The 17,264-nt window shown below is 38.6% G+C and overlaps 1 protein-coding gene across 10 annotated transcripts in view; it reads left to right on the top strand.

The window, feature by feature from the left end:
• Window positions 1-17,264, top strand: part of caskin1 (CASK interacting protein 1) — a 106,999-nt gene that overhangs the window by 57,528 nt on the left and 32,207 nt on the right. For all 10 annotated transcript variants that reach the window (XM_016661209.1, XM_016661212.1, XM_016661213.1 and 7 more), the window contains exons 2-7: window positions 1,891-1,942; window positions 9,024-9,121; window positions 10,245-10,390; window positions 11,281-11,376; window positions 11,468-11,598; window positions 15,157-15,265. In XM_016661209.1, coding sequence (XP_016516695.1) covers window positions 1,891-1,942; window positions 9,024-9,121; window positions 10,245-10,390; window positions 11,281-11,376; window positions 11,468-11,598; window positions 15,157-15,265 — 632 coding nt within the window. The remainder of the gene's footprint in view (window positions 1-1,890; window positions 1,943-9,023; window positions 9,122-10,244; window positions 10,391-11,280; window positions 11,377-11,467; window positions 11,599-15,156; window positions 15,266-17,264) is intronic.

Here is a 17,264-nt window from a genome sequence, read left to right as displayed (position 1 = left end):
ATTGGTGAACAAACAGCATCATGAAAACCAAAGAAAAAGGCAGAAAATTCAAGAATCAAAAATCTGGCCTTCAAAAAGCTACCAGAAGTCCTGACTGCAGTTTGCCACAAGCCATGTTATGAAACACGGTGGTGGCAGCATCATTTCAACACACAATCTATTTTTTTTTGTGAATTATTTTCCTTTTATCTGGTAGATATGACATTTTTTATGAAACCAAGCAGAAAAGAACAAACTACTTTAGGTCAGGAACAGACCTACAGTCTATTGATAAACGGAAGGTGGAGAATTTCTTAACTTCTCCCGGTTGAATATTTTCTTTTTTCCACCACTCTGCAAAGATACATGAACAATAGATGGATATCTTGTATTTTGTGGGTCTAGAAAATAGAGTTTCATTTATGTCCGGAGACAACTATGGGAACTTTATTCAAAAACCCTAGGGCCACAGACATCTAGAGCCTTTTTTCCAATGTCACAGATAGTTGAAGGGGTTTTGGTAAAATACTGAATCTCTGTCTTTGTGAAGTGTTTCTGTGAGAAAGAATCCGGGAGAACCAGAACCTACATGAGACCCTGATCTGTCTTTGGACCCCTGCTGATGTAAAGTAGCTTGTTCTCCAGTCGGTGTGTTTCTGCAGATCTTTTGTAATGAAGGACAGTTTTATGACGGTACCTGCTACCAGGCTGGCCAGTATTTACACTGAGTAATTAAAACCCTGATTTTTTATTTTTTTTACTCTGTTTAGCATGAAAGATAATTAAATTAAAGTTTTGCAGCTTTGTAGCCGTCTGTGTCTGCCAGTAATACACTTAAGCTGCTTTGTACATTGTGGAATCAGCAGAAGTGAAAATGGGAGAGTGTGCTGAAAGTCTGCAGCGGTGACTTTCTGCCTGGTGAAGACGTGTGAAAGGCTGTGAAATGAAACGGGGTGGCATTGCATCACTCTGAAAATATCAGAAAGGAAATCCAGCTCTTTGGGATTGAATTAATGACAGATGGAGCGATTATTAGCCCCACTGCTGTTCGTAATTCCTAACAGGACGGCTCTTAGCCTCCAGACTTCTGGCTTCACGGTCAGGGAAGAAGGTTCACTTTGTGGCCAAATGCTTTGAACATGATCCTGCTGTAAAGACTCCATGGCAAACAATGTTCAATTTCACTGGCAGAGTCCACCACAATTTTAGTTTTCGATTAAATTCCCTGGTATTGGTAACATATTGACGGTGCATCAAACTCTATCAAACGTCCTTAGCATCCTGTTAGCATTAGGTTGCTATGAAGTCTAGTTTAAAGTGCTTTACATTATAAAAACAAAATACAGTGGCCAATTATGAAACAAGCAATAAACATTACATTTTGTCAAATGCTATTGTGAAAATCATCACTTCACATCAAATATGTTGATCAAAGTTCAGTTTACAGCAAATCACAGGGAAATCTACACAGGTGGGCTTCAAGCTTTGGTTGAAGAGAACTCAGTGTTTTGGCAATTTTGCAGTTTTCTGGAAGTTTGTTCCAGATATAAAGTGCATAGAAACACTTTGTATTAAGAATTGGAAGAAACTGAATAATATTTTGTCTGAAAGCAAAACGTCTTAAAATGAACTAAATAAATGTAAAGATGAGATGATTTTTTTTCTTTTTTGTCTTATTTTGTGATACTGAAGTGACTCAGTATTTTGGCAGCTTTGCAGTTTTCTGGAACTTTGTTCCAGATTTGTGGTGCATAGAAGCTGAATGCTGCTTTTCCATGTTTGGTTCTGGTTCTGTGGATGCAGTACAAAAAAAAAAAAAGAAGACTTTTTTATAAATAAATAATACAAATTGTGTTCATTCTGATGCGTCTAACAGAAGAAAAGTTGATTCCTGTTCCTCTTGTGTTTCAGAGCTCCTCGGTTCCACGAAGAAGGTGAACGTGAACTTTCAGGATATTGATGGGTAAGTCAGCGGCTCAGTTTTTGTCTGAATCTAACAGCATGTTCTACCAGAAGCATTTTTTAATATAAAAGATTCATGGAATTTTACCCACATGTTGCTTCACTGTACAGATCAAAACAATGTTTTGCTTGACATCTATGGTAAACATTTCCGCTCCACGTTGTTCGTTCCTTCTTTGTGACTGTATTTGGCATCCATGCGGTAGACAGTCGTAATCCTCTTAATCTGATGACTGAAACAACACAAAATGACATCTAATCTGTCATTTATATCATCTGCAGTCAGTAGATGAAAACATTGAGCTGCGTCTTCATTGAAACTTCCATTTTAATCACTTTAATTGGTCATTTCTTTCCAAACCGCTTGTACAGAATTAATTGCGAGTTGATGACCAGATGTTTGCGACGTTCTGATGGTGCGGTGCAGAAATAGTAAACTCATTTTGCTTCCTTGATGGATCCGCTTGCAGCTCTGTTCTTAATGTGCGGATGCTGTTAATGAGTCTCCACCAGCTCATTCAGTTTAGGTTCAATTCCTCCTCCGGCTAATTATTTGGAGAGTCTAAGTGAACAAACTAAAACAGAGAGGGAGAGAGAGAGAGGAGGAATATTTGTTACTCTTCACTCTGTTACAATTACATGGCGGGCGCACGTCAAGCATATCAGAGGGTTTGCAGGAGCACAGACAGACATTCAGTCACCAAGAGGTTGAAATCGCATCAGCAAGTTAAAGATCCCGTTTTCTCTGTTTAGTACTTTAACTGATAGGAGTGTGAAGCAGGAAATTCTTGCTCAGATTTTGGTGTTTTGTATCAGTTAGCCTGGCGCTAGCCGCCTGTTTTAATATTAATATTAAATCTGGGGTGACTGTAGCTGAGTTTTTATTGACAATATAGTTACGCAATTTGAAATTTCAAAAACAAAAGTGCTTGATAGAAACAGTAATTTTGAAAAAACATTTAGCAAAAAACTGGAGTTTTTTGCTAAATGTTTTAGCTCTAGTCAAAACTGCAATGGAAATGCTTCTTCACATCATCAGCCACATGATCAACAACCAGATGTTGCCGCTGATGCAAACCATGAAGAAGAAGATGACAGGAAGTAGTTGGAAGAAGATGGTACATCATATTTTTTAATTTTATTCACATGTGAATAAAATTAGTCACATGGGATTTTAATTGCAAAATATGTGTATCAGTGTAATATTGACAAAATTTTGTGCACATGTGTAATGAAAACACACCTTGTGACTCGGTGTGTATAGCAGTTGTTTTCCAACCGGTGGGTTATGGATCTGATGCGCCTTTGGACAAGGCACTTCACCCCAAGCTGCTTACTGATCTACGTTATCAGAGTATGAATGTGTGCATGTTACTAATCGTGTTTTCATCATCGTTTTTTTTTTTTTAAATGAGCATTTTGAAGTATCGCATTAGAAAATGTTGATAGGAATGGCAAACCTAATTTACATGGCCTTTTTTAAAAAGTTTGCTCAAAATTTGCATGACTTTCGGATGGAAGCATAACCATCGTGTCATGGTGTATATACAACACTGTGGATTGTTTCTATTCCCTTCTCCTGACCGATACGTTTCTACAATTAAATTAAATAATTTTTTATCTTTTGGAGCCTCTAAGCAAACTATGCTTTTGGAGAATTGAGGGGAAATGAGGAAAATCCTTCCAGGGCAGCTGGACGCAGTTTTGCTTTAACTGATGGCAGGTGTGAACTCAAGAAGATTATGTTAGTTTAAGTATATTCATTCACTAATACCACTGTTGAGAACCTGTTCATTATTTTCTAAAGCTCCTTTTTCTATTGTTTGTAATGGAACCCAACCACATGTTGACCTTGTGTAGGATGAAATATTCCTTTGTAATTTTTAAAAGCTCAATAGATGCCATGAAACACTGAATGTCTGCATTTGCTGTTTCAAGTGTCCCAATCTGGCCTGAGAAACAGGAAGCATCAGACGGGTTTGTGGAGGGAAATAGAAAAAGATAAGAACAGCAAGGGAGCAACTGGAAAGGAAGCGCCAGATGAGACGTAGAAGAGAGCTTTGTTGAGAAGCGGTCAGACTTTCAGACGGGCCGTTTGAGAAAGTGAGGCGGGAGAAGGATGTAGGGGATAAATATTGCAAATCACGTTCTACAACTTGGCCAAAGCACACATTTCCCTGTACTTTACAAATACCTCCAGCCAGCTGAAATGCTGGAAGTTTTTTTTTAATGGTGGAATCCCTGTTTAACTCTGGAGGGAACAGGTGAGTCCAATGGAGAAAGTGTGCAGCATTTTTTCCGAGGTTTAAACCTAGCCATGGAAGAATGTGTTACAGTCATTGTCATCCATCCTGCAGAGCAACACAGCTGACAGTTTTTGTAAAGTTAGTCATATACGGTAATCAGAGGGACTCTGGAGACTTCAGGTTCCCAGATTCCTCTGTTAAAGGAAACGATCTTTAGTCAATTTGACACAAGTTGATTGGGGTCAATTGGTGTCGGGGTGTTCGTCATGCCGATATAATCAAACCTAAAATAAAAACAGTCTTCTATTAAAGTTTTTACTCGATAGCTGGAGTTCAAAAGTTGAAGATGACATCGAGGAAGCTTTCTGACTGCCTCTGTTAGAAACTATTTTTGGTTTTACAGACACTCTCTTACTTTTAATTGAGGTTTATGCAGGCAGCGTTATGTAACCTCAACTTTTTTGAGCTTAACATCATGCTATAATGTTATTCCCTCATCAGAAACATACCTGCAGCCTTATCTTGATTCTTTCATTCATGTTTAAGAAATCCTTCAATCTCCTGTGGCAACCATTCAGCTGTGCTAAACGCCTGGAAGGACGGAGCGCCCGGTCAAAAGGTTTCAGTCGGAACCTTTGTATGTAAAACAAAATTTATTAAATGTGTTGCCATTTTTAACGCATTGAGATATAAATAATTAGTTTATCATAATTAACGTTTTAAAGTCCCAACCTTAATTATTATCTGTTAAGAGACACTTATGTTCCCTTTTGAGGCAAACTTCAACAGAACAAACAAATTTGAAATCCAAATTTTTCATTGTTATGAATCGTTTTGGCCTTAGCCCATGTTCTGCTTTACATTTACACTCTATAGGTAAAAAAAATATCACTTTTCAAACAGAGTGCTGCAGAGTGTAGCATTGCTGAAGCTGTCTGACTGCGGTTCCTCGGAGGTTGCTGTCCAGTGTTGTCAGGATTTGTCAAGCAAACAGGCTGATGTCAGCCATTCTTATTTTTGCATTCGGTTGCTTCCGGTCGCCAGACAGAGGCAAACCCAGAGAACGGCTCCATTCATTGCTCACTTGACCACTTCTTTGACATTTCCACCTGACAAAACATCTCCAGATTCAGCCAGTAGGAGCTGCTGTGTTGAAAAGCCAAAATAAACATCTATGAACTCCAGCATTTCTACTCCCTGATCCTTCCATCCTTATGATAGGATGTTACTGTCCTGAAAGGGCGCCCTACAGCCCATCAGTGAAAAAGCCTGTCTCAGCAGTTTTCTCAGTGTTTCGCAACAGACACACACAGTTTGATTGCAGAACTGAAACCTGCTGGTTAGATACAGTTAACAACTGGCATTGAATTGGTTTGTCTTTCTTAAACTAAGGTACATCGTGAAGCCTCGTAAAGCTGTGACACATTTCACAAAAAGCAAAATACAGAAGCATCTGTGTGTGAAGAGCTATGTCCACCCATTCTGTTTTAGTGACATATGATTATGAAAGTATGTAGCAAACAAGTGCCACCAATCAAAGTTATAGTGTGAGCGAACATCAAAAAACAGGACAGCACTATAAATGTATGCATTTATTGCAGTTTGCCATCCCGGAGCTTTCATTAACTCAGCGCCAATGAGAAAAGACATTAGCAATGACTTGAGAAAAAACAATAAGTAGCTGCCCATCAAACTGGAGAAGGTTATGAAGGCATTTCCAAACAGTTTAACAAACAGCTTTACTTAGTCCAGTGTAAGGGAAAGTGCAGAAAGACTAAAGATGGCAAGTGAAGCAGCGCCATTTAGAATTCCAACAAAGGTCATGAATGTAAAGTTTGGAAAATGAAATGACAGTGGACTTACGAAGCGCTTGTCAGGATACTAAAAGATGGCTTACAAAGAAATCAGTCATTTCCATCCTCACACACATGATGGCAAGCTACTGGATTGTAGCCACAGCTGCCCTGGGGCAGTCTGACAGACGTGAGGCTGCCATACCTCGCCATCAGTCCTTCTGACCAACACCAGCAGGCAAGGCAGGTGAAGTGTCTTGCCCAAGGACACAACAACAGAGATGGATGAAACAATGGTTCAAACCAGCAAATCACCGAAAAAACAAATTCCTACCACCGTCGCCACCATCACCCCAATGGTTTCAACAATCTTTGGGGTGATGTTTCTCAAACTTTTTCAAGCTGAGGACCATTTAACCCATTTAACAAACAGCCACGGACCACCTAACCTGAAATTGCCCCCGTGATAACATATTTTGTTTGAAAGGATTACCAGTAAAGGTCTTCTCTTTGGTAATATAGTGCTTTGGTTTAAAACTTTCATCTAAAACCAAAAGACTTCTCCTATGACGGGCAGCGGTGGTAGGAGTTCGTCCTGCTATCGGTGGGTTGCTTCATCCGTTTCTGTTGTATCTCCATGTTGGTGAAAATGTGAAGATATGTTTTTCTCTTTAAGGAAAAACAAGAACAGCATACCAGAATAGATCCACAGGTATTGTGTTGGAGGGAAGATTATTTGCTTTGTCGCCTCTGGAGCTGTGACCTTACAGTCACTGGCTCCTACTACATACTAGGTGGATGGATATTACTCAGCCCCTTCTTCCTGCTGCTCTCTTTGCTTCAGATTGCGTCACTGCATCACATGTACAGCAGTCCTGACCTAGCTGTGTAGATCATGCATATAAAGCTTGACCTGAAAACAACTGCTGAGTTGATCACACCATCGTCTTTGTGCAGTAGCATTCTAAAGTCCAGCGGGAGGCCATCTTTCTGATGGCTAAACATAGCAGCAAATCTACAAAACAGAAGAGGCTCGACCTTGTGACCCAAGTTTGGTTGAAAAAGCATTTGCCCCTTTCAGATCACTTTATCTTTTCACTACATATAAGTTTAGCCGCTGAACTCAGTGACCCTATGAGCTTTCAGATCATCTATCTTTGATTGCAGAAGCAAAGGGGCGTTCATCTCAGCGGCGGGTGAAAGGGCTGAGCTCTATGTAGCAATCTTCATGGAGACTTTTACAAATTACTCAGTATGTCAAATACAAGCTACATATTGGGAACCATCCTCAATATGCTCCTAGTGCTTTTGCAGCTGTTTTTGCTTTGGACTATATCACTATGACACTTGCTCCACAATCCTGTTTTACCCCCCTTCACATCGTGGTTTCGACTATGTAAGGCCAGACACACTGATGGATGATAAGTAGCAATAAAAATAAAATAAAAACGATACTAACGCTAATCGGCAAAGGTCTACTTTTTATTGGTAAAAGTACTTCCAGACACTACTGTTACATTTTTGCTAAACATGAATTAAAAATGGGATTTTACTATGATTACTATATACTAAGAGCAGCAGTCTTGATACGTACAATATTAAACTGACAGGAGTTTTTAAAAATATTTTTTTACTGTCGCTTTTCATGAGTGTTTGTTGGAGGCGCTTTCATTTCTGTTTGCCAATCTTTGTCCTTGGGTTATGTGATGCCTTTTTCTCCTTATGCTTCTCATCATGCTTGCCCATCAGAGCTGACATGACAGTGCCATCCTCAAGCTGCAGCTGCACACTCTCTCTCTCTCTCTCTCTCTCTCTCTCTCTCTCACACACACACACATACACACACACACGTTTGTACCCATATTAGGACATTGTATTGACTTCCATTCATTTTAGTAACTGCATTTACACTTAACCCAGACATTTTCCCTCTATTCTTAATCCTAACCTTCACAAAAACCCCATTGACACTTTACCTCTAAACCTAACCCCTGACCCTAAACAAGGATGTTTACTGTATTAGAACCAGGTTCTGGTGCCCATAAGGCTCATCAATCTTCAAACGGTTAGTAAATATGCCAGAAATGGCCCTAAATAGGAAAGGTATACCAGTACACACAAGTTTGTATTTCAACCAATATTAGGAATTTGCATTGACTTCAGTTGATTGTAGTAACTGAATTTATGCCTAACAGACATTTTCCCTAACCCTATCCATCTATTCCTAACTCTACCTAAAACTTAATTTACACCTTACATCTAAATGTAACCACTAACAAAAAACAGCACTTCTTCTTATGGGTCTCATGCTTTAGGCCCCATAAGGAGGAGTGGGTCCTCACAATGTAGGTGTAATGTTAATGGTCTTACAGAGTACCAAAAACAAGACCTCACACACACATACACACAAATCCTTGTGCTTCCATCAGTCCGAGGATTTTGTTTTGTTTTAAATACATTCAATTAAATAACTGCATTTATGCCCAACACAGACATTTTCTGTAATGCTAATCACTACTAGTCTATTGCTATCCCTAACTAGTACCAGACTAGTCCACCTAACCCTAACCTTAACCACAGTTGAATTCACACAATACCTCTAAATCTAACTAATAGAACTGCAAAGCAAAAGTGAAGATCAGGAAAACGTCCTCACTTTCTACAATGACTGGCCTTTGTTGGTAAAAATGGTGATTCTCTGTATGTAGTACATATATGTGCACACGCACACACACACATTCCCTGAATCCTGTGTAGGATAATACGCGATTCTGCTTGTGCTAATCTCCACTATGCATTTCCATCTCTCCACCCTCTGGCCTGTTTAACAGCTCTGCAGCAAAGACATGTTTGATCCCTAATCCTCTGCTATTAAATCCATTTGTCATGCTATCTTTGTCGTTATCTCTGACCTGTGATTGTATGTTTATTGTTGTGGATGGATGGATGTGTTTGGTATACATATTAAAAATTGTCTGACCCTAAGACCTCCTGATGTTTTCTGTGTGTGTGTGTGTGTGTTTGTGTGTGTGTGCGTCTTCAGGTTTTCTCCCCTGCATCATGCAGCTCTTAACGGGAACCTGGAGCTGGTCTCTCTGCTGTTGGAGTCGCAGGCCGCTGTCGACATCAGAGACCAGAAAGGTACGGAGGAAACCAGCCGATGTACAAAAACTCTTAACTTATCAATGCCTCCAGTGTTTTTCTGTTCCACAATCGTTAAAGTTCACAAAAAACAGATTCCTGCATCTTTTTATGCTAATGCGTAATTGTGCGTTCATTGCAAACTGCAAATTGTCAAAAACATTGAGTGTAAGTGACTAACATCCACCTGTCTCCCTTAAGTCCACACTAAAAACAGTTTCATGGTGTATGATTTATTGAGGAAACGATATCGCAAAATTCCTTGCAAATGTTTCTAAAGTAATGCCAAAAATCACAAAAACAATCTCAAAATTTCAGAGTGACTGCTTTATACACCAGACAAAGATGCATACAGCATTCTACACATTTATATTCAGGTAAAGATAAAAACAAAAAACTTTTCCTTTCATTACATGAACATAATCTGACACTGGCAAATATAAAAAATCCATCCTTTAGTTTGGGTCCGTTTCTTCAGTAGTAAAAAGATTTTACATTAAGAATTTATTAAAAACTCTTCAACCTATTTAACCATCCTTCATTGCACAATCTCTCCAGATTAGGCCATTGAAAGACAGATAAGCCCACAGCATCACAGATCCTCCACCGTACTCAACACTGAGGTTTTCTAGATATTCACTTTTTATAGTGAATATCTATATCCATAAAGATGGAGAAATTCTGAAGATTTCTCCATCTTCAGAAATCTCACCTGTAATTTTTACGGTGCTTGTAGCATAAAAAGTTCAACATTAGCCTAATTTTGCACTCAGAAGTGTGTAACAAACTCCACATGTTTATGTTCATGATGGGGTGTCAGAAATTACTTTTTCCTGGCATCACACCCAAGCAGTGAGTTGTTCCTAACGGTTGCTATGGAGATGTTTGTTGCAGTTTGCCAACTCTGTTTGTTGTGACATCATAAATACAGATCTTGAACATCCGCAACCATTATTCCTAACATGTAATTAAATGTCCTCAAATTAAAACTTAGGTTTTTCTCAAAGGATTAGTTTTGATACTGCAGTAAAATATCTATATATTTCAAAGCTTTTAATCATATTTTTAGTGAGCTAAAACTAGAACTCAGCCAACATGACTTATGTGGCTGTTTTTGGCGCAGGAATGCGGCCGCTGCATTATGCCGCCTGGCTGGGGAAGGCCGAGCCAATGAAGATGCTGCTGAAGTCGGGTTCGTCTGTCAACGGCCAATCAGACGAGGGCCAGATACCTCTGCACCTATCAGCACAACATGGCCACTATGAGGTGGTAAGTGACACGGAGGATCAACCTCGGTGCTAACTAGCTAACATCAACATTCAAGACTGCCAAACAGAAATCTTTCTTCTGGTTGCTGCTCCATTTTGTTCTTAAACTAAGCTGGACTAATCTTGAAAAGCATTGCCTGTTTTAATAGCTCATCAATTTAATTAATATGGATTAATACGCATAGCAGAAAACGTCTTAGCACTACCGTAGCGAATATATACAGATATCCTGCACCCTTTGTGCTTTCTTGGAATTTAATTTCAAAACAGCTTAGTAATATTACCTTGCTTACTTAGCACAACATAGCTAGCATAAAAGCTAGCGTGTTCCTCTTTCCCTACAGCACTTTTGTTGCTACCTCACCACTATAGCCATAGTTTTATGGCTAATGGCACCTCATTAGCCATAGAACACTTGTAAACATTAAAAAAGGAGGATTTTTGACCATCTTGCTGACCAACACTGCTCAAGCTAGTCCAACAAAAAAAATCAAATGGCTTTGAAATTAGCTAGTTAACTTAAGAATGTGTAAATAAAGACGCTAACGAAAAACATTGCTTATTTAACAAAAAGAAAAACCGCATAGATGTGTAACTTACACTTTTATTACAGCTTGCTGATATCAGCTAACTTACTTAGCACAACAGAGCTAGCATAATTGCTCATTCAATATTACTCTTTTGTTCCTAGCTCACACTAGCAACAAATTAGCTGTACAGCACTTAGAAACATAAAAAATTTTTAATTTTTAAGTCAGGTCTTGTAAAAAAAAGATATGAACAAAAACCACATTGTTGTATGTTATCAGAAATATTTGTGTTGATATGCATCTTCCTGGTCTTCGTCTGACATGTTTGCTTGTGTGTTGTGTTTGTCATTCTTCACTGCAGTCTGAGATGCTGCTGCAGCACCAGTCCAACCCGTGCATCGTGGATAATGCAGGGAAAACCCCTCTGGATCTGGCGTGTGAATTCGGCAGGGTCGGGGTGAGGAGCTGTACTTCATTCTGTCTGAAGAACATCATTGGAAAAATAAAACCTTTGCTAACTGGTGATCTCTTTGCCAATGTGTGGCTAGGTGGTCCAGTTGTTGCTGTCTAGTAACATGTGTGCCGCTCTGTTGGAACCCAAAAAGGGAGACACTGCAGACCCCAACGGGACGTCTCCGCTCCACCTGGCTGCCAAAAACGGACATATAGACATCATCAGGTACGGATGTGTCTGTTTAAGATTTGAATGTGGAAAAATCTGGGATGTGTTTTAATCTCTCCTATGTGTCTAAGTGACTGAAAATATTCAAACACGTGTTTGCAGATCCTCCATTTGCTCCATCTTGTCTTCATAAAGTTACTGTAAGATCATTCCATTCCACCGTGGTCTGAGCTAACGTTCATTTACGCTTTTGTGGAACTCGATGGTCTCAGTGTTTAGCACAAATCTTCAGGTTGAAGAAAGCACAATGGGTCTTCAGCTGCAGATAAACTCCCGTCACAAACGTCATTCTCAGCTGCAGTGAAAAATTATATGAGAGAAAACTGGGATGTAGGAAAAAAACACGAGAGAGGCAGAAAAGAGAAGCAGAGGGCAGCAGATTAAAGCCTGTCACAGCCGGTGGAGCAGAACCTTCCTCTCTAGAAGTGACACCGGTAAATGATGCTCAGTAGCCAAGGCTAACTACCTGTGGAACAGACACGCTTATAAAACAAAACACTTAAACCAAAAATAACGAAGCGTCAAAGGAAATGTTTGTTCCTCAATGTTTGTTCCTAAGCTTTTTTACATTTCTCTGGATGAACTTTTCCTCAGCCCTCTCATTTTGTTATCATAACTTAATGAATATTGTCATCTCATGTACACCTTCTGAATCTACTGCATCACATACAGTGTCTTGCAAGACTTTTGTTTTTTTTTTTCTCCCTTTGCAGCCACAAACATCATTGTATTTAATTGGTATATTTAGTGATAAACCAAATCAGGATAGTGCAGAAGTGAAGGCAGAAAGAGTCTCAGTTTTAAAAATGGTTTTACTAAAATAGTTTCTAAAGTGTCACATGTGAAAAAGGTTGTTGAAAGTATTTAACTTTGCAAATTCGAAAATTTCCCAAATTTTCTTCTTGAAAATTTTGAGGTTAATTTCAAAATGTTGTGTTTTTTCTAGCAAATTTGTGACTTTTCAAGCTGAGAAATTTCAGGGATTTTTTTCTGGAAAATTTGCTAACACTTTATTTAAAGGGGTGTGCATAAAACTGATATGACTCTGTCATGAACATGAGGGAATTTTCACAAATATTTATGGCTTTTGTCATGAAGTGTCATTCAGTAAATTATGACACTTTTAATGTGAAGTTTAGACTTTTGTTGGACTTTTGATGCAAGTTTTAATGCAACTTTACTTATTTACTGAATAATGCAAAGTTGACACATTTAATGCAATTTCTGTTTTTTTCCAGCAAATTTCTGACTTTTAAAACTCAGAAATATAAGGGCTTTTTTTCTTGAAAATATATTTAAAGATTTTTGGACTTTTCAAACTGATAAAATATGAATTTTGTTCTCAAATTGTTTTTTTTTATTAATTTCAACATTACAATTTTTTCTTGCAAATTTTTGACTTTTCAAACTCAAATATTTCCATGTCTTTTTCTAAAAAATATTCTGAGATTTCTGTTGGACATTTACTCCTTATTTTTTCCTGTCTACAATGTCCCTAACATGCCGTCATATATATGTGATGGTTCATTATGTATTGAACTTTGATCCAAACGAATATGTTTGATTAATATTTTTATTGATTATATCAAAATATTTATTATTTTGACAACCCTAAAAGAGGATGACGGTAACTATGGAGGGGCTGTAGAGATCCACAGCTCAGATGAGACAATCGGTTATGACAACCATTAATAATGACTGATACTTTCTTTGTTGCAGGAAAGCCATGTGAAGTTTGTAGTTTACTAATTTAGAGAACACTGCAAACATGTGGAAGGCGGTTCTCTGGTCAAATTAAATGAAACTTTTAACCTTTTAAACACTGTAGAAACTAATACAGCTCAACCGTTAAACGGACCATTCCCATTGTGAAAACATGGGGGAAGGGGAGAAGTTTCTTTCCAAAAATATGTTACTTCAAGAAAACTGAGGCAGAAATTACAATTTCCTCTGTTTATCTTCAATACCACTTGGACAGGTTGATGGGGCAGGTGCTTTTCGGGCTTCAATGTTTTTTGTTGTTTTTTTTTTTACTTGAAATGTGTCAGAGAGAAAATATCAGACAAAGTCAGACTGGCAGATTCCTTTTGCTTTCTGTTTCTGTGCCAGCTGTGTCCAGACTGAGCTGTCACATTGTGTCTAATGAACAGCGATAAAAGTTGCATTGATCTCCTTCTCTGATTCGCAGCCAGAATGCAAATAAGCAAAGAGAGCAAACTTGGTCGGATGCGCATTTTATTCTGTGGCAACTCCTGGAGCCAAGCAGCGGAGCGAGTCTAACTGATGAGCTGCAGGGTGTTAAATACTGCTGAACACATTTATTGGCAGCCCTGGGAAAAAATGTCTTAAAGGGGCACTGTTATGTAAAATCATCTTTTTTGAGCCTTACATCATGTTAAAATGTTATTATCTCATCTAAAACATACCTTTGATTGTTTCATGCATGTTTGACAAATCTCTTAATCTCCATGGCAATGCCTGGGTGGACCTAGCTCCGCCTTCGAGGACGAAGCTCCTCCTTGGAGCTGCAGTTTCTAAGCTCCTTCCTTGCTACTTCCTACCTCAGCTCCTCCAGACTAGCCAGCAGCAATTAGCAAACATCTGGTGGAAATGGAGCTCTTGATAGGAGTTACTTCTCAGTGGAACGCTGGTTAAAACATCATTAAAGGGTTAATAGAGGAGCCATGCTGTGATGACTTCTTGAAGCCGGAGTTTCAGAAAGAGCACGAGCTTCTTAAAGAGACAGAGGCCAAATTTCAAGGCGTTAAATTATCAAAGTCAACTTTCTTAAACGTCATATTTGATATACACAGCATTTTTATAACAACCAAAGATAACACAGTTATTTGATTGTGCTATAAGATGTCACTGTGTACCTGGAAAATACATAACACTGCCCCTTTAAGAACCCTTTGGATTAATGTATGGTCTATTGCACCACCAGCATAAAACCAACATTTTCAGTGAAGAACATTTATTCAGTTGAAGAAAAAAAGAATTGCTTACTTTATGATTTCCTGATATTTTAAAGGAGTAATGCACTCAACGTTGTTTATAAGAGAAACAGGCCCACAGCATCACAACTTCTCCACCATATTTAAAATCATGCTTTTGGTTGTATAACACACATTCTGTGTTTCACAAGAAACCTGCCTGCTGCTGGAAAATTCAACCTCAGTTGGTGCCACTGGAGATTTTGTAAAAAAAAAAAAAAATAAATAAATTAAAAAAAAATTCATTGCTTTACATTTTTCTTCCACCAAATTTCACGTTAGACGTAAATGTTTCAGAGTGTAATAAAAGAGTTGTTAATTTAATGGAACGTTGAAGATTTGATCAGGAGTACCATCACACACCCTGTTCTGTTTCAGTAAACCACACAGTTTCTCTCTCTCAGTTACCAGGCTGAATGGCGTCGGTTCATTTCTGGACATATTTTCCATTCATTTAACCCCCCCTAAACTTTCTTTCCCTTATTTTCTTTTTTCCTTCTCTTTCTCTTTTTTTATCCTTCTCTCTCTGTATCTCCCTCTCTCTGTCGCCTTCTGCTGTCAGGTTGCTGATCCAGGCCGGCATTGACATCAACAGGCAGACCAAAGCCGGCACTGCCCTTCACGAGGCAGCTCTGTGCGGCAAGACGGAGGTGGTGAGACTCCTGCTGGAGGTAAGCGGAACTGCAACACAATCCTTGAAAGAACTAGAAAACTGGGACTAACCTGTCACACTGGAAAACAAAAAGCTTTTACTGAAGAAAGGTTTCACTTTTATCATTTTTACACAACATTGCTCTTGAAAAGTCTGGAGAAGTCAGTTTGGCATTTTACAGGTTCAGATTTGTATGGAGAAAAAAATTGTTTGGATTCCCAGACTATCAGGACAAAAACAAAAGAATCCTTCAGGCAACCTGAGCACTTTTTAGATGGGTTTTTTTTTTAAAATGTTGTATATAATTGTTTATCTTAATCTTTACGAAGATTTTAGGATCAGTTTTATTGGGTTGTTTGACCGACTGAGATGCCATTTTAAAGGTCTCAAATTTTACTTCCCAGGTTAAACAGACTAAAGATACATGATTCACAAAGATGTCCATTTTTTTTCTAAATGTGGCATTTTTAAACCAGAAGCTAAGATGTTAAATATCTTTTCACAATTGCTTTCTCTGAGTCACTTTATATTAAGTGTGTTAATTCTGAGAATAGCACCCTCCAGTGTTGCTGCCAGGAAGGCTTTTCTGTGGAAAAACAATCAAAAAATCTCCCAACAGCTAAATACTGAAATAAAGCTGATCTAATGTCCTAGTAAACAACAGAAAACATCCCTAGATCACTGTTCATACTGTTGGTTATACTGGATTTTATTTAGGAGTCTCAGGCTAAAGGGAGATGCAGAATATTCTATTCAGATAGTTATTTGTACTGAAATAAATATCTGAAAACACATATGTAGCAAATAAAAGTGGAATAAAATGCATAATATTTTGTGGTTTTGATCCCATAAATGAGGACAAGTTTGCGAGCTTTTCCCTGGAAATGTCTGGCATTCTCTTAAAGGGGGAGTATCATTTAAAATCAACTTTTTTGAGCTTTAAGTCAGTTATGATGCTACCCGAAGTGTTGCCTTGATTCTTTCATGCATGTGTGAGAAATCCTTTAATCTCCCATAGCAACCATTAAGTTTTGTAAAACACCTGAGTGGACGTAGCACTCCACTAGTCAGCAGCACTTAGCAAACACCTGGTGGAACTCAGCAGTGCTCATTATACGAGCTACTAGAAAGAGCAGGAGGTTCTTAAAGAGACAGAGGCCTTTCTTTAAAGTCGTATTTGACATACACAGCATTTTTATAACCACTGTGGTGACATAATTACTTGATTGCGCTATAAAATGACACTTTGTGCCTGGAAAACACATAACACTGCCCCTTTATTGCTGCTGCCTTTTTATGAACGCATGTTTAATAAAAAACCCTGCAGCTTCATGTGATACCAGTGAGTCACAGCTATGAGAGAGATTGTGCTAACGCCAAACGGCCTTCTTGTGACGGTGACGGTTTAGCCCTGAAGGTTTAAGGAAAACAGAAGCGGCTGTATGTTGGGACGTCTGCAGCTCCTCCGGCGTGAGAACGCAGCACATTCAGGAGCCTGACTCTGAGAGGCTGTGAGAAGTTACCCCGGAGCGCCTCAGCACCCAATTCATCTTTGTTCGTTTAGTCCGTGTGTGATGCCGCAGACCCCAAATAAAATATTGCTCTTCAGCCTGCAGCTGAACAATCAGATGCGGTTTGTAATTAAGACGAGAAGCCAGAGGGGAACGTGGTTCTGTTGTGCTGATGTCACTGAGGTGCATGCAGACAGCTGCAGTTATGAGTTTAAAGCACAGGAGACGTTATGCTTTCATTTTTGTTAACACAGCTATAGTGCAGTGCGAGAGAAAATATGCTCTGAGTTTATTATTGTGCATTTTGTCATATAACAGCTGCAAGCATCAATGTGTTTTATCAGGATTTGATCTCATAAACACATATAAGGGCAACATTTTCAAGCCACGTTACTCTGATACTCCCAAATAAAAGACATAGATAGATAGATAGATAGATAGATAGATAGATAGATAGATAGATAGATAGATAGATAGATAGATAGATAGATAGATAGATAGATAGAT

This window comes from Poecilia formosa, unplaced genomic scaffold (assembly GCF_000485575.1).
Source record: "Poecilia formosa unplaced genomic scaffold, Poecilia_formosa-5.1.2 Scaffold319, whole genome shotgun sequence".
Lineage (NCBI taxonomy): Eukaryota > Metazoa > Chordata > Actinopteri > Cyprinodontiformes > Poeciliidae > Poecilia > Poecilia formosa.
This window is presented reverse-complemented; position numbering and strand designations above follow the sequence as displayed.